We start from the raw sequence: 13,186 nt of genomic DNA, 5'->3' as shown, positions 1-13,186 counted from the left end.
CTGCTCATACCTATGATTGCCCCATGATCATACAAATTCATTAAATACAATGGGACCAGGTTCATCAGTATTGCTTAAGTTAAGGAATTTCAGATTTTTCTCTTAAATTCTGGTCTGCTTTCCTATATGAAATATGATTAACACTATAGTATGTCCCCCATTTCATCACGACTTACGAGTATACAAGTTGACCCTTTTTACACTCTGGACATCGTTCAAGTGCTCCGAACACCATGGCATCAGCACAGGCATCCAGTAGCTAAAAGAGACAATGACATCTTGATTTGAGCTTAAACAAGAAGCTACAAAAGAAAAGGTTTAAACAGAAAAGGAGCAATGCTTACATTCATCATGGAAAGATTATGCAAACAAATATATTTAGCTATTATTTTTCTTTTATTCTGTAAGCAAAATGTCTTTAATTTAAAGATGCTCCACCGCCGACAGAGCATAAATGATATTCATCATTTGAACAATAATTGATGTTTAATCGTGTATATATGTGTCTAATTAACACAAAAAATTATGTCAAATAGTTTATTTCGCCTTTGGTGCATGCGCAATCAGTAATTCATTCCAGATAGGATACAGTGACACGGAATTTTTTCGGGATGCAATTAATTATTTTTCATATTTTTAATTTGAAGTAAAATTAGAAGCTCAAACTTTTCAATGGTGGTAATGGTGTAAAGTAAGTAACTTTTGTAACCAAAGAAAAATATTAAATCGTCTTCTCCTGTTTTTGATGGTGAAAAAATACCATTTGTCAGCAGCGGAGCATCTTTAATTCATTTTTATGTACTATCTCATTATAATTTTAATTATTTCGGTCATTTAACAAAACTTACACGACTTTCGCCAGTGGGTAATTCTTGACCATTTAGTTGTAACATAATTTTCATAGCATTGTTAGAAACTCCGTTTGTGAGCAGATCTCTGTATTTCCATATCAGCTGACTTTGTTCCTGCATAAAATAATAAAACATTATGACAAACAAATACCAATGTATCCTGATGTTATTTCATTTGGCAACAGCAATTTTCTTTTTAATTTCCTATGATTATAATTAATTGTTTTCCTCTATACACATTTTATATAAATATGATTTGTTGTCATCAAAGTTTAATAACTAATAACTTCTACAGAACAAGCCATATCTACCTTAAGATTTTTCTCCTCCTCTGTTTCTTCTTTCTTAACTTTTTTTCCACCAGCGGCACCTTTTTCATCAGCTTTTCTCTTTTTACTGAATAACCAGAAAAAAAATATGTGATACTTGTTTCTCTTCTTTCTGAAGATATATTTTAATGTGAATTTCAATAATACACAACAGGCTCAAGATGTAGATGAACCCCAACTTATAGTACAGTACAACCTGTCTTAGGAACCACCTCAGTATAAAGACCACCTACTTATCAAGATCACTTTCTTTAGGTCCTAAACTGACTATTTCAATACATTTGACCTGGTAATTGTTCTTATGCTGGTCTCTTTTGAAAACTTGGCACATCAGTTTTATTGACTAACATGACCCACCACACAATACGTCGATTCCAAAATTCCATAATGACGCGGGTGAAGAAAGGTTTATGGTCAATTATAGTCCCATCGTCCAGTAATTATGACATCAAATATTAATGCAAATTTTATGATGTCACAATCACTGGAAGGCGGGACTAACCAAGGGTAAATCTTATTTTGCTCATGTCATTTTGGTGTCCTGAAATCCTCGTATCAGACCACTTGGCTATAAAAATCACTTTTCTTCGCCTTTGGATGGTCTCTATAGACAGGTTTGACTGTAGTGTCAACCCCATTTTTACAATAAGGTTATTTCAGCTTACCTCTTTTCACCTTTTCCAAGCTTTGTCAATAGTTCCAGTTGATCTTCTTTCTTCAGTTTTTTAAATCCTTTAATTCTGCAAAGAAGTGTAAACAGGCAGCATTGACATAATACAAGTATTAAAGAAATTTAAACAAGGTAGGGAGAAAACAATTATTTTTAATTTATTTCAAGCAGTAACCAGAGCTAAATCTTTTCAAGTATGTTTCAGACCAAAAAGCTTAAATTCCATTCATTCTTTAATGAGGAGCATCAATATAGCAAAGAATGATAAATGATCACCAGAAGTCACATTACATGTCATAAACTTACCAGCCCAATAGTTAATAGGCTAAGTGAAAAAATAAACTAGATCATAAAAGTTATACCTAAAGACCATTAGAAATGCCAGATTTTTAAACAATACCTACGTTTCTGGGTTTTTATCTGTTGTGAAGTCCAAATCTTCCCTATCAGACACAAAACAGTCAACATGGTACCATAGATTCTGAGGACCATACAGTTTTGCTCTTTCACTTTCAAAGTCTTTTATTGCAATACGCACAGCTCCCTGAAACAAAAACATTTATCTGTATTTAATTTGACCCTGTCATGACAGACACACAAATTGCTTGGTAGTGGCTGCACAATACGCTTCCTGCACCACCAGTGCACTTTTCCATATGAACTAACAATGGTGCAGAAAATTCTGAAATAACCCATATCTGTAAAATTGTGAGGTTTTTTTTTCAGTTTTTAGTGTTATTTTAATACATGTTGTAACACTAGATTAACTTTAAAAGACAGTCTCTGTCTTAGACAACACCCATTTTAAATATTAGAATTAGATAACAAGAGGCCCATGGGCCTTAGCGGTCACCTGAGTTAGAATATATAATGAAACAAATAATGAAACAAATTAAAGACATATAAACACTATATGCTGGGCCTTGGAGTTAGTCAGTGATTTATAAATTTGACTTTTCAGACTATGAAGAGTATTTGCTTCCATCAAACCTGTGAACTTAGAGGTATTTTTTGAAATTTTAATCATTTTGACGCTGTTTGGTCCTGCCCCTCTGGTCCCCCAGGGGGTCATCGAGGACGGATGTGGATGTTAAAATGCTATATCTTAGGCTAACAATTCTAATCAAGTTCGACTAATTTCCTACAAAAATTGGGCAAATAATGTTCACAAATATGTTTTTCCTATATAAACTAAAGTAAACTGGACCCCACCCCAGGGGGTAACGTGAGACCCCAAGGTCATATAATTCACAATTTTTATAAAACACCTTAAGACCTTTCCATCTATAATTACCGTATTTTCCCTATTAAGAGCGCCTCCTCTAATAAGGGCGCCCCCACGTTTTTTGCAGAAAAAAAATCAACTAATTTCACACAATTTTTGTGCCAGAGTGTGACGATTTGTCTTTGCAGACGCTAATAAAATACTGTTTCACGTCAATCTGATGCTTAACAGATATACAATCAGCTATAAATTTATTGTAATGGGAAACTTATGAGATCTTTGCCAAGTGTTTACACATAAAAACAGCGAGAACGCGCCATGTTCAAAACAAAATGTGTCACTTGAATGCCCCACACACGTGTATGAATGAAGACTAACTGGCAACAACATTTTAGCAATGTCTATACAGGTTTTATGAATACTTATGTATATCTATGATAAAGATTACTAAATAACATGAATGTTATCATTTCTAAGCATTTTACTGTGTGCTCTTGTCGGTATTTCTCATCAGCCACAAAACGAAAGTAGCGATCGAAAGCACCGTCCGCCATTTTGTGTACGCATGGTAAACAAACAGGCTAACATGAAATGTCAAAATCCCGTGAAACAGACATATTTAACCAATGTTTAATACTTCTGGTGCATACTTTTCTTCATATTTATGTAATTTCAACACTTACTTGACTTCAAAACGTAAGTTGGTTATAGTAAGTTTCAGAAAAATACGAAACTAAAAGCAAGATGACTATAGTCTGTTTCAGAAAAAAACATCTAAATATGGTCTCAAATAACGGCGCCCCCCTTGGCTATTTACCCGCGCCCGGCGCCCTCATTAGGGAAAATACGGTATTTGATTCTACAATATCCAGAATTTTTAGAAGATTTTTGAAGTTTTAGCCTATTTGACCCTTTTTTAGCCCCGCCCCTCTGCCCCCAGGGGGTCGGCCAGGACCAATGTGGATATGATATTGAAATGCTATCTCAGGCTAATAATTCTAACCAAGTTTGACTCATTTCCTATGGAAATTGAGCAAAAAATGCTCATTAATGTGTTTTTCCTATATAAACTATAGTAAACTTGACCCCCTCCCAAAGGGGAAAAAGGAGACCCCAGGGTCATATAATTCACAATTTTTATAAACAAACTTTAAGACCTTTTCATCTATAAAGTGCATTTGATTATACCATTTCCAGAATTTTAAAAGAATATTTTTGAAGTTTTAGCCTATTTGACCTTTATTGGCCCCGCCCCTCTGCCCCCGGGGGTCAGCCTGGACCAATATGGATATGATATTAAAATGCTATCTCAGACTAATAATTCTAACCAAGTTTGACTCGTTTCCAATGAAAATTGAGCAAAACATGCTCATAAATGTGTTTTCCCTTTATAAACTATAGTAAACTTGACCCCCTCCCAAAGGGGAAACAGGAGACCCCAGGGTCATATAATTCACAATTTTTATAAACAAACTTTAAGACCTTTTCATCTATAAAGTGCATTTGATTATACCATTTCCAGAATTTTAAAAGAATATTTTTGAAGTTTTAGCCTATTTGACCTTTATTGGCCCCGCCCCTCTGCCCCCGGGGGTCAGCCTGGACCAATATGGATATGATATTAAAATGCTATCTCAGGCTAATAATTCTAACCAAGTTTGACTCGTTTCCAATGAAAATTGAGCAAAACATGCTCATAAATGTGTTTTCCCTATATAAACTATAGTAAACTTGACCCCCTCCCCAGGGGGAAACGTGAGACCCCAGGGTCATATAATTCACAATTTTTGTAAAGGACCTTAAGACCTTTCTATCTATGAAGAGTATTTGATTCTACCACATCTGTGAGTAGAGAAGAAGATTTTTGAAATTTTACTCAATTTTACCCCTTTTGGCCCCTCCCACAGCCCCCTGGGGGGTGGGGACCATATAATTCACAATTTTGATTGGCCTTATGCCTTAGAAGGTTTGTGCAAAATTTCATTGAAATTGCTTCAGCAGTTTTGGAGAAGAAGTTGAAAATGTAAATTGTTTACGGACATACGACGCACGACGGACGACGCACGACGCACGACGACGGACAAAAGGCGATTAGAATAGGTCACTTGAGACTTCGTCTCAGGTGACCTAAAAATTCCTATTGACAGAAAGGTAAAAGAATTTTATATCACTCTTTGGTGACATATTGATACATTTTTTACCTGTGCTATCTTGTCTCCACATCCCCTACACCCACTGCGACCAGACTTTGCATATTCTGTTTCATAATCGCCAGCAGCACCAGCTCCTCCAGCATCTCCCCCTCCACCTCCGCCTCCTAAACATTAGGTACACAAGTGTAATGCATCTATTGCATCTACAGAATTTAATGTTTACCATCTATCATTTATCATCAACATTTTAAAAAATAAATCAATATTATGTTTGGTTACACAAGGCCGATTCCACCATTTCTCAAACGACGCCCCTGGCAGCTGGATTGGGAATTTCATATTTTTAGGGGAATTTTTTCCCCGACCTCACCACATTTTCTCATTTAAATGAAATCTAACATTTGTCTATTACAATAAAGATTTAATATTATATAATTATATTTATTAATATAATGTTTTGTGTGTCAAGCTTTTAGATATAACATTTTCAATATAATCAAAGAATTTTTGGAGAAATAATGTCATGAATATTAAGTGAAGATTTTGTCTACGTAAAAACATCAGAAATGGAAAGATTTCTTAAAGGGACAATTCACTCAGGCTAATTCTTTTACATAACCAAGAAGCAAAATATAGCATAAATGTATTGTTCTACATTTCTTATGAAACATATAACATAAAATATTGATAAATACCACGTCATTGTTAAGTATTTTAATTGATACCATTGAAATTACAAATCGTTGATCAATACGATAAAGCAGGTACATGTATACGCTGTACCCGTACCCGAGCCAAAGTCACGCACGTTAAACAAATGAACTTCATAACCACTGAGGAGGTGATAAAATGTTTTTTAGGCAAGACAATTCACCTAATAAGGTAAACACACTACTGTCAGAGCGATTTGAGCAGTTCTAGACAAAAGTTGCATTACTTTACGAGCAAGGGACAGGGTTCGGCATACAAGACTTTTGACCACAACATGTAATGGCGGACAGCGAGCGAGTTTGAATATTTCACACACATTTCACCACCATGGGTTTTCTGCCATATCACAGTAAAACCGGCTGATCTAATTTCAGTTAGAACTGGGTTTTTTTCAATATATGTACAAATTTTAATGTTCTCTTAGACCGAATTGTCCCTTTAACTGCCATCCATCACAAATTGACATAAAGTATTTCATTTTTTTCTGGTGTAAGCAACATCTATCGCTTTCACCTTTTAAAAACATGCAATTGAATGAATTACTGATTTGCTAACTTTGATAATCATTTTAGACTCGATAGTACCATGACTGAATCAGTTATCATAATTCAATATTCAGACTTCAGTTTCACTTTGAATGCGACGACCTGTGAACTGTTCATATTACATTACGAAGTTGTGGGGAAATTTTGCAAAATCTGTAGTGATATCATTATTTACATGACCCAAAGTCATTACCCAGGCCTCAAAGTAGCACTTGGGAATGACTAGCCAAGTGGCGAGTGACCTCTAAATTTTACTCGCCAAATGTTGTCAAGCAAAATTTATAAGTTTCAAATATTGATTTGATGTGTTAAGAGCTTTATTGAGACACCTTACACTATTGAGCAAGCAGATACAAATATACAAGTATTAAAAACATGAAAAACATAATTCTGTGTTGGTCAAAACTCATTTTATTCAACAACTGCAATGTCCCACCAAAGAGCCTCTGTACTTCAGCTTTCTTTTTGTTTTAAACCATTTTTCAATCTGTTTACATTTCTATATACGATAATATAAGTAATTTATATATAAATGTATAGTAATTATCAATATATCTCAAATTTATTCAGTTACTAACTCATATCTCGCCGATTAGGGTTATAATATTTGATTTTAAATTGAATAAATAGGTCCTAATACCTCAGGCAGTCATGTACAAGCTTCCAACAGTCCGTTTTTCGTTGCAAATGTCTACCAGCGGCTTGGAATTTACACTGTAGTTCTGGCTTGGCAATTCTATACATGTATGCATTGACGAACTTCATGTGCATATCTTGCAATGTTTGAAGCGATAACAGTATCATGAATGTCTTCCTGTCTTTCTGTGTCACACAAGCATCTGTCTCTTTCGTAACAATCAGTAGTTGGACACAAAGTCTATTTTGCCGGCCATTGATTAATTAATAATCTGTTCACACGTCTTTCAAAACATCGTACCTTCGTCATGTCTTAGCCACAACATTCATTCAGCCATGTCGAAGCGTTTGCTTCCTGTCGATGTATTGGCTTCAGTCCCATTTTTCACATGAATCCCGAGTCAAATCTACTATTGTTTTCTGTTTGTTTTGACTTTTTAAAGCCAAAACAAGTCAGGGGGATTTGCCCTGGCCTTTTTGCCGCCACATTGCTACTGATACACGCTGTAGGGTCATCAAGACGCTTTACAGCATGCAGTAATTATGCTTTTAAGCGCTTTTCTGACACAGATTAGATATATGTTACTACTAAAAGAACCGAACACAAAATAAATCCGGAAATATTTAGGAATTTTTTACTCGCCGTTTGGCGATATATCGTTAATTTTAACTCGCCTTTGGGAATATTTACTCGCATATGCGAGTAAATTTCTCTCAACTTTGAGGCCTGTTACCAATTTATTTACTTACTATTTCAATTAAATAGCCAATAATAAAGTGATAAATGAAGTGACAGATGTGACATTAGACTGTAGCCTACCCCCTATGTGCTGACTGCCAGATGATCGTTCAAATGTTTCTAGGAAAACACAATGTGTCTGTGTTGTAATATCAATCCATCAAATCATTTTTTACAAATCCGACTTGCCTTTTTAATGTTTTAAACACAAATTGTTTCATCTCAGCGTGTTTGGTATTTTGGTCATAGACGCTTGCACTCAAGCGCTACACATCAAATATGGAACCAAAATTTCCTGATAATCTTATGACTTTAGGAAGCTGTTAGGAATTTAAGAACAATCAGGCAATTTAAAATGGGGCCACTAGAAGGGGAATGGGGCCATTTAACGGCCTTAAAAGTACAGTAGAATCAGCCTTGTTACAGTACTTTGTCTTAGTCTGTTTTTGCATATTACATAGTTATCTGCCCTTACCAATATAGCTTAGGGCTCTATTGTAATGTCATTATTTTGTATAATAAATTTACACCATTTTTCCATGTAGGGGGAGAAAACCCTATAAAAAATAAATACAAACAACTAAACGTCATTTCATGATGTGCCAGGTTTGGAGAGCAGCCATAGTTCCCAGAAAAGAAGATGACTTCAGTCATGCATACTTCAATCCCCTGATCCAGAGATTAAACCATGGCCAGCTGTCAAAAACATAATCCAGTCACTTCCCTTGGCTGCTGCACTAACGATACGAGTATTATGCAACATAAATATACATACCTCCCACTTTCTCTTTTATTTTTTCCTGGTCTTCCCATCTCAGGGCATCAAATCCATGTATATGGTTTGCATCTTCAACTCTGGCACGCTTCCAAAAGCAGGCAAAATGAAACCAATTTGGAATCTGGAAAGCAAATTATACCATGTCTTCATGAAGGCTACCTTTTGTTTCAAGAGAAAATGTTTCTTTCAATCCAAACCAAGAATCAATCATAAAAGCCTTGTTCTAATTGGATACTAATTAATAATTTAACATTCCTGCAAATATAATATACTGCGGCCTACATGGATACAAGGTAAAGGTGTTTATACTGATACTACAAACTATTTACAGATACTCGACCTTTAAGCTTCCACTCAACAAATATCAGAAAAAAAATATTGTAGACAAAAATACAATACTTATATAATGATATATATATAACTCCAAGGCATGAACACATGAATACTTTATGAAAAAACACATACATTTGATATGTTTATTTCATTCGCATTTACTACTACTATATTGTATTTTATAAAATATACAGAATACATACCTTTCCATCAAACATCGGTGACTGAAAAGAAAGAAAAAATAAGTTTATATTAAATTTGTATAATTCATCCAAGTAGCATGAATAGTTGCCAGCTCATATATACCTCTAAAAGTTAATTTAGCATTATATATATACAGACTGTAATAGATCAAGTTTTGTCTTAATTAGGAATTAGAATGAGTAACAATTACTGACAGGCGACTATAAAACTATTCTTAGATTTTTTATTCATGTTTATGCATGATTTCTCTGAGAAAGTTTTATGGTGCCGTGTCTTGGTACTCGGATTAAGCCAAGATTTTACCTATGTATAGCTAGGCTTTGTTCAAGTTTTAGCCACATTTGTATGTTTATCGCGAGTAAGAAATGAAGAAAATGTATAATTTCAAGATAGTTCATTTTACATAATCCATGCTGCTTTTATAAATTTAACATACTGATTATTCAAATTGGTAATAACTAATTAAATTAAAATGTTACTCAAATGACCGATGACCCCATATGCAAGCTAAGGTTAAAGGATTTACAAGAGGGATGGATTTGTCTATTGGGGTTTTGGACAGATATGTTGTGTGCACTTTAATTTTGTATTTGTGCACTGACGTGACGTTGGGTGACATCACGACTGATTTTCCTTTGATATCCTCCGGTGCTAGGGCTGCCACGATACGGCAGAAGCGTACCACGATAGTTTGTGATACACAACAGCTGTATTGTGATATGTATTGCAATATTTTGACCTTAACATAAATGGTGTTTATTTTGTATATATATTCCATAATAAAATGAACCTTTACATTATACAAAGATACATTGTTATTAATTCTTTTTAATTGTGTTGCTGAGTAACAACAAGAGGCCCAAGGGCCTTAACGGTCATCTGACTACCTTGGTAATAATCATATAGGAAATTAATTAGATATAGTGTCATGGTAGCCATCTTCGATTTGGGATCAACCAGAGATGTAACAACACTTTGTCGGGACTCTGTCAGGATCATCTCATGCAAGTTTCAGCAAAATCGCACCGGTAGAACTTGAGAAGAAGTTCAAAATGTGTTTTCAAAATGGCAGGTGTGGCGGCCATCTTTGATTTTGGACTGACCTGAAAAATAACAACACTTTATCGGGACCATGTCAGGATCATTTCAGGCAAGTTTCAACCAAATCACACTGGTAGAACTTGAGAAGAAGTTCAAAATGTGAAAAGTTAACGCACAGCAGACGACGACGGACGAAACATGATGACTAAGGGTCATCCTGACCCTTCACATGCTCCAATGTGAGGTTCTATTTAAAGCTACGCTACAGACCATTGCAACCTCAATGACAGTGTCTGCAAATATTAACATATCTATTTTGAACCTAAATAACGAATAGATTTACATACATTTGTCCTGGCAAAATAAGCTAATGATCGTGATTAAACTTCAAAGGACCAATCGACTTGATGTTTTGACACATGAGCAGGAATTCGAAAATGGCGGCGGGTGATGAAGCTATCCGTTCTTCGGGTCTTTAATGTGTTTCGAGAATTCTTCCGGTATTGTTGATCGATACAGCAAATCAGCTTGATAATATTTCAGAAACTAGCTTAATGCTATATTGTTTATATTCAATGTCATACAAATGTTTTAATCACTTGAAAATTATAGACGTTAGCTACAAACAATTGACAGACATATCAGAATCCAATAATATTGAAAGCGATACATGGCTTCATATTAACGGAAAGGAAAACAAATATGACTTGCTGGTTTGTTGTTTTTATGGCATGACATTTTAATTATATCAAATCAATGAAATTATGATACTAAGAAAAAAAATTGTAAAAATCCGGTACAGATGAACTGTATCCATGTATTTTTTTATGGTGCATTGCAATATACCAATATACTGGTTAAGCGCGGCATTGTTATCTATCTTTCCACTTCTTACACCATGCTATATTTTGATAAACCGGAAGTGACGAAATTGGAAAATGATTTAACCTATAGTATATTGTACAGCGCTGGACATAATTGCTATAGGTCACCTTCAAAATGTGTGATTATTCTGTGGATATATATTTTGTCATATCACTTATTATAGCTGGACGTGTTCATGCATGGATAACTGCTTATTCACGCTATGCATGTTTTATAACATTCTGATAAGTTTTCACTCTGTAATTAAGTGTCAAACTTCCGCTCAATTTCAACAGTGGAACTTGTGAAGACTCGTATAGGCTTCCCAGATTAGACGTCGGCATTGCCCATCAAAAGTTTCTCAATACCGGCGTCTGATATCATTGGATTACAGTGACGGCATGCTGGCTGACAGCCTCGTTGTCGCAATTAATTTTTGCATATCGGTCAGCTGCCCACAAGGACGTATGTCTAGCCTGGTGTCTCGGTGTGTGTATTTGCCATCCCCATGGAGTTGAATATTTCGGTGAACTTACAGGAGGGTCAATCTATATACAACTTATATCACTTTTTGTCATAAACCCTTTAAGACATTTCTTAAAATTCTTGCTTGACATTGGTGTTTCTTTTGACTATAAGACAAGTATTTGTTGAGAAAAATAGTCAGGTTGGGCACATGTAAATTTATTGCTATTATAGCGATATATAGCTATACAAAACTAGCAAAAAAAAAACATTTCTGGAGATGAAAATGCTTGTGCTCAAAACCGACTCCTGAAACTTGCAGGGAATGTGTATAAGGATAATTTGAACACTATGCAACTACTTTTCATTCGAAACAATAGAGCAATAATTAACTTAATTAGCTTAATTATAGCTAAACAAAACTGCTTTGAATAAGGCCATTCAGGCAGACGTCACACTGGTCAGAACAAAAGATTAGGCCACACCCACTGGCGGTCTAAATTTGCTTGGGTTTAGTAGACATATAGTGAGAAAAGTACAGGTAAGTTGATTACTACCGACACAGAAATGTCAGCGAAAATTGGAAGACATCATTGGAAAGGGAATAATCCCATCTCCATTTTGGTGTAAGACATTTAAGGATCGGTCCGAAAATAAGGAAGAAATCATTAATTAAAAATTTACACTGTACAGTAATACAAAGAGCTAGCCAAACCACCAAAATTAGACCACCAGTGGGCGGAGCTTAACTGGCCATTGTGACGTCAATATTACTGTATGAATGGGCTTATAAGTTTGAATAATCATAATAAACAACCACTGCAAGTTTGAAGTTTCAGGCGTCGGTTTTGAGCGGAAGCATTTCTATCTTCAAAAATGTTGATAACCCTCAGTTTTGTATAGCTATAAATAGCAATTATAGCTATAAATAGTTAATAGCACTAAATTTACATGTGCCCAACTGTAGTGATAGTAGTGTAAAGACCCTTACAGTGACCACAGGAGTTTGACGTTCTGTCAATAATATATATTATACATATATAAAAATAAAAACTTTTATTATATAGTATAAAGGGGTATTTCTAAATATTTATTTACTATTGACAGAACGTCAAACTCCTGTGTAGTGACAAATCCTTCTCACTTATAAATCCAAACATTACAACTTCCCACTGCTATTGAGCCTATGATTTCATTGATACAGCAATGTGTCATTGTTTTAAGATATAAGCACCTGAACCATGATGGCCAAACGTAGTGAATCTTTGGCGATCGACCCAGAACATGCCTTACACGACGATCGGCCACTCTTTGCATACTCGCACTTGAAAGGAAGATCGCGTTCGTCCGCCATGCTTTTTGTTGTGAAATGGATTGCTTACCTTGGCAGTTTTAATTACGAACCGTGTGCAAAATTCGCGCCAAATATTTGAAATCGTTGTTCCGGACACGTTTTGCACCCAAGTCCTTCAGAAACAAACACTATAACGATCCAGCAGTCGTCGTCGAATTAAAGCCAGTCGAGTCGTGAATGTAAAGCCATCTCCCATGACGGACAGTTACTGAGATACTGCTTGTTATAAGTAAAATTTTCGTTAAAATATCCAATTTTAAACAGACATTAGAATTACACTTTAATCTG

The 13,186-nt window shown here is 35.2% G+C and overlaps 1 protein-coding gene across 1 annotated transcript in view; it reads right to left on the bottom strand.

Moving 5' to 3' along the window:
• Positions 1-12,936, bottom strand: part of LOC138318387 (poly [ADP-ribose] polymerase 1-like) — a 29,491-nt gene extending 16,555 nt beyond the window's left edge. The window contains exons 1-9 of the mRNA XM_069260698.1: positions 12,779-12,936; positions 9,174-9,194; positions 8,635-8,758; positions 5,277-5,392; positions 2,255-2,394; positions 1,846-1,920; positions 1,163-1,247; positions 849-965; positions 177-259 (exon numbers count right to left, since the gene is read on the bottom strand). Of these exons, the coding sequence (XP_069116799.1) occupies positions 177-259; positions 849-965; positions 1,163-1,247; positions 1,846-1,920; positions 2,255-2,394; positions 5,277-5,392; positions 8,635-8,758; positions 9,174-9,194; positions 12,779-12,898 (881 nt within the window). The 5' untranslated portion in view covers positions 12,899-12,936. The remainder of the gene's footprint in view (positions 1-176; positions 260-848; positions 966-1,162; positions 1,248-1,845; positions 1,921-2,254; positions 2,395-5,276; positions 5,393-8,634; positions 8,759-9,173; positions 9,195-12,778) is intronic.
• Between the last annotated feature and the right edge of the window lie 250 nt (positions 12,937-13,186).

This window comes from Argopecten irradians, chromosome 3 (genome assembly GCF_041381155.1).
Source record: "Argopecten irradians isolate NY chromosome 3, Ai_NY, whole genome shotgun sequence".
NCBI classification, from domain to species: domain Eukaryota; kingdom Metazoa; phylum Mollusca; class Bivalvia; order Pectinida; family Pectinidae; genus Argopecten; species Argopecten irradians.
The sequence above is the reverse complement of the archived record's forward strand: the minus strand, read 5'-3'. Positions and strand labels throughout refer to the sequence as shown.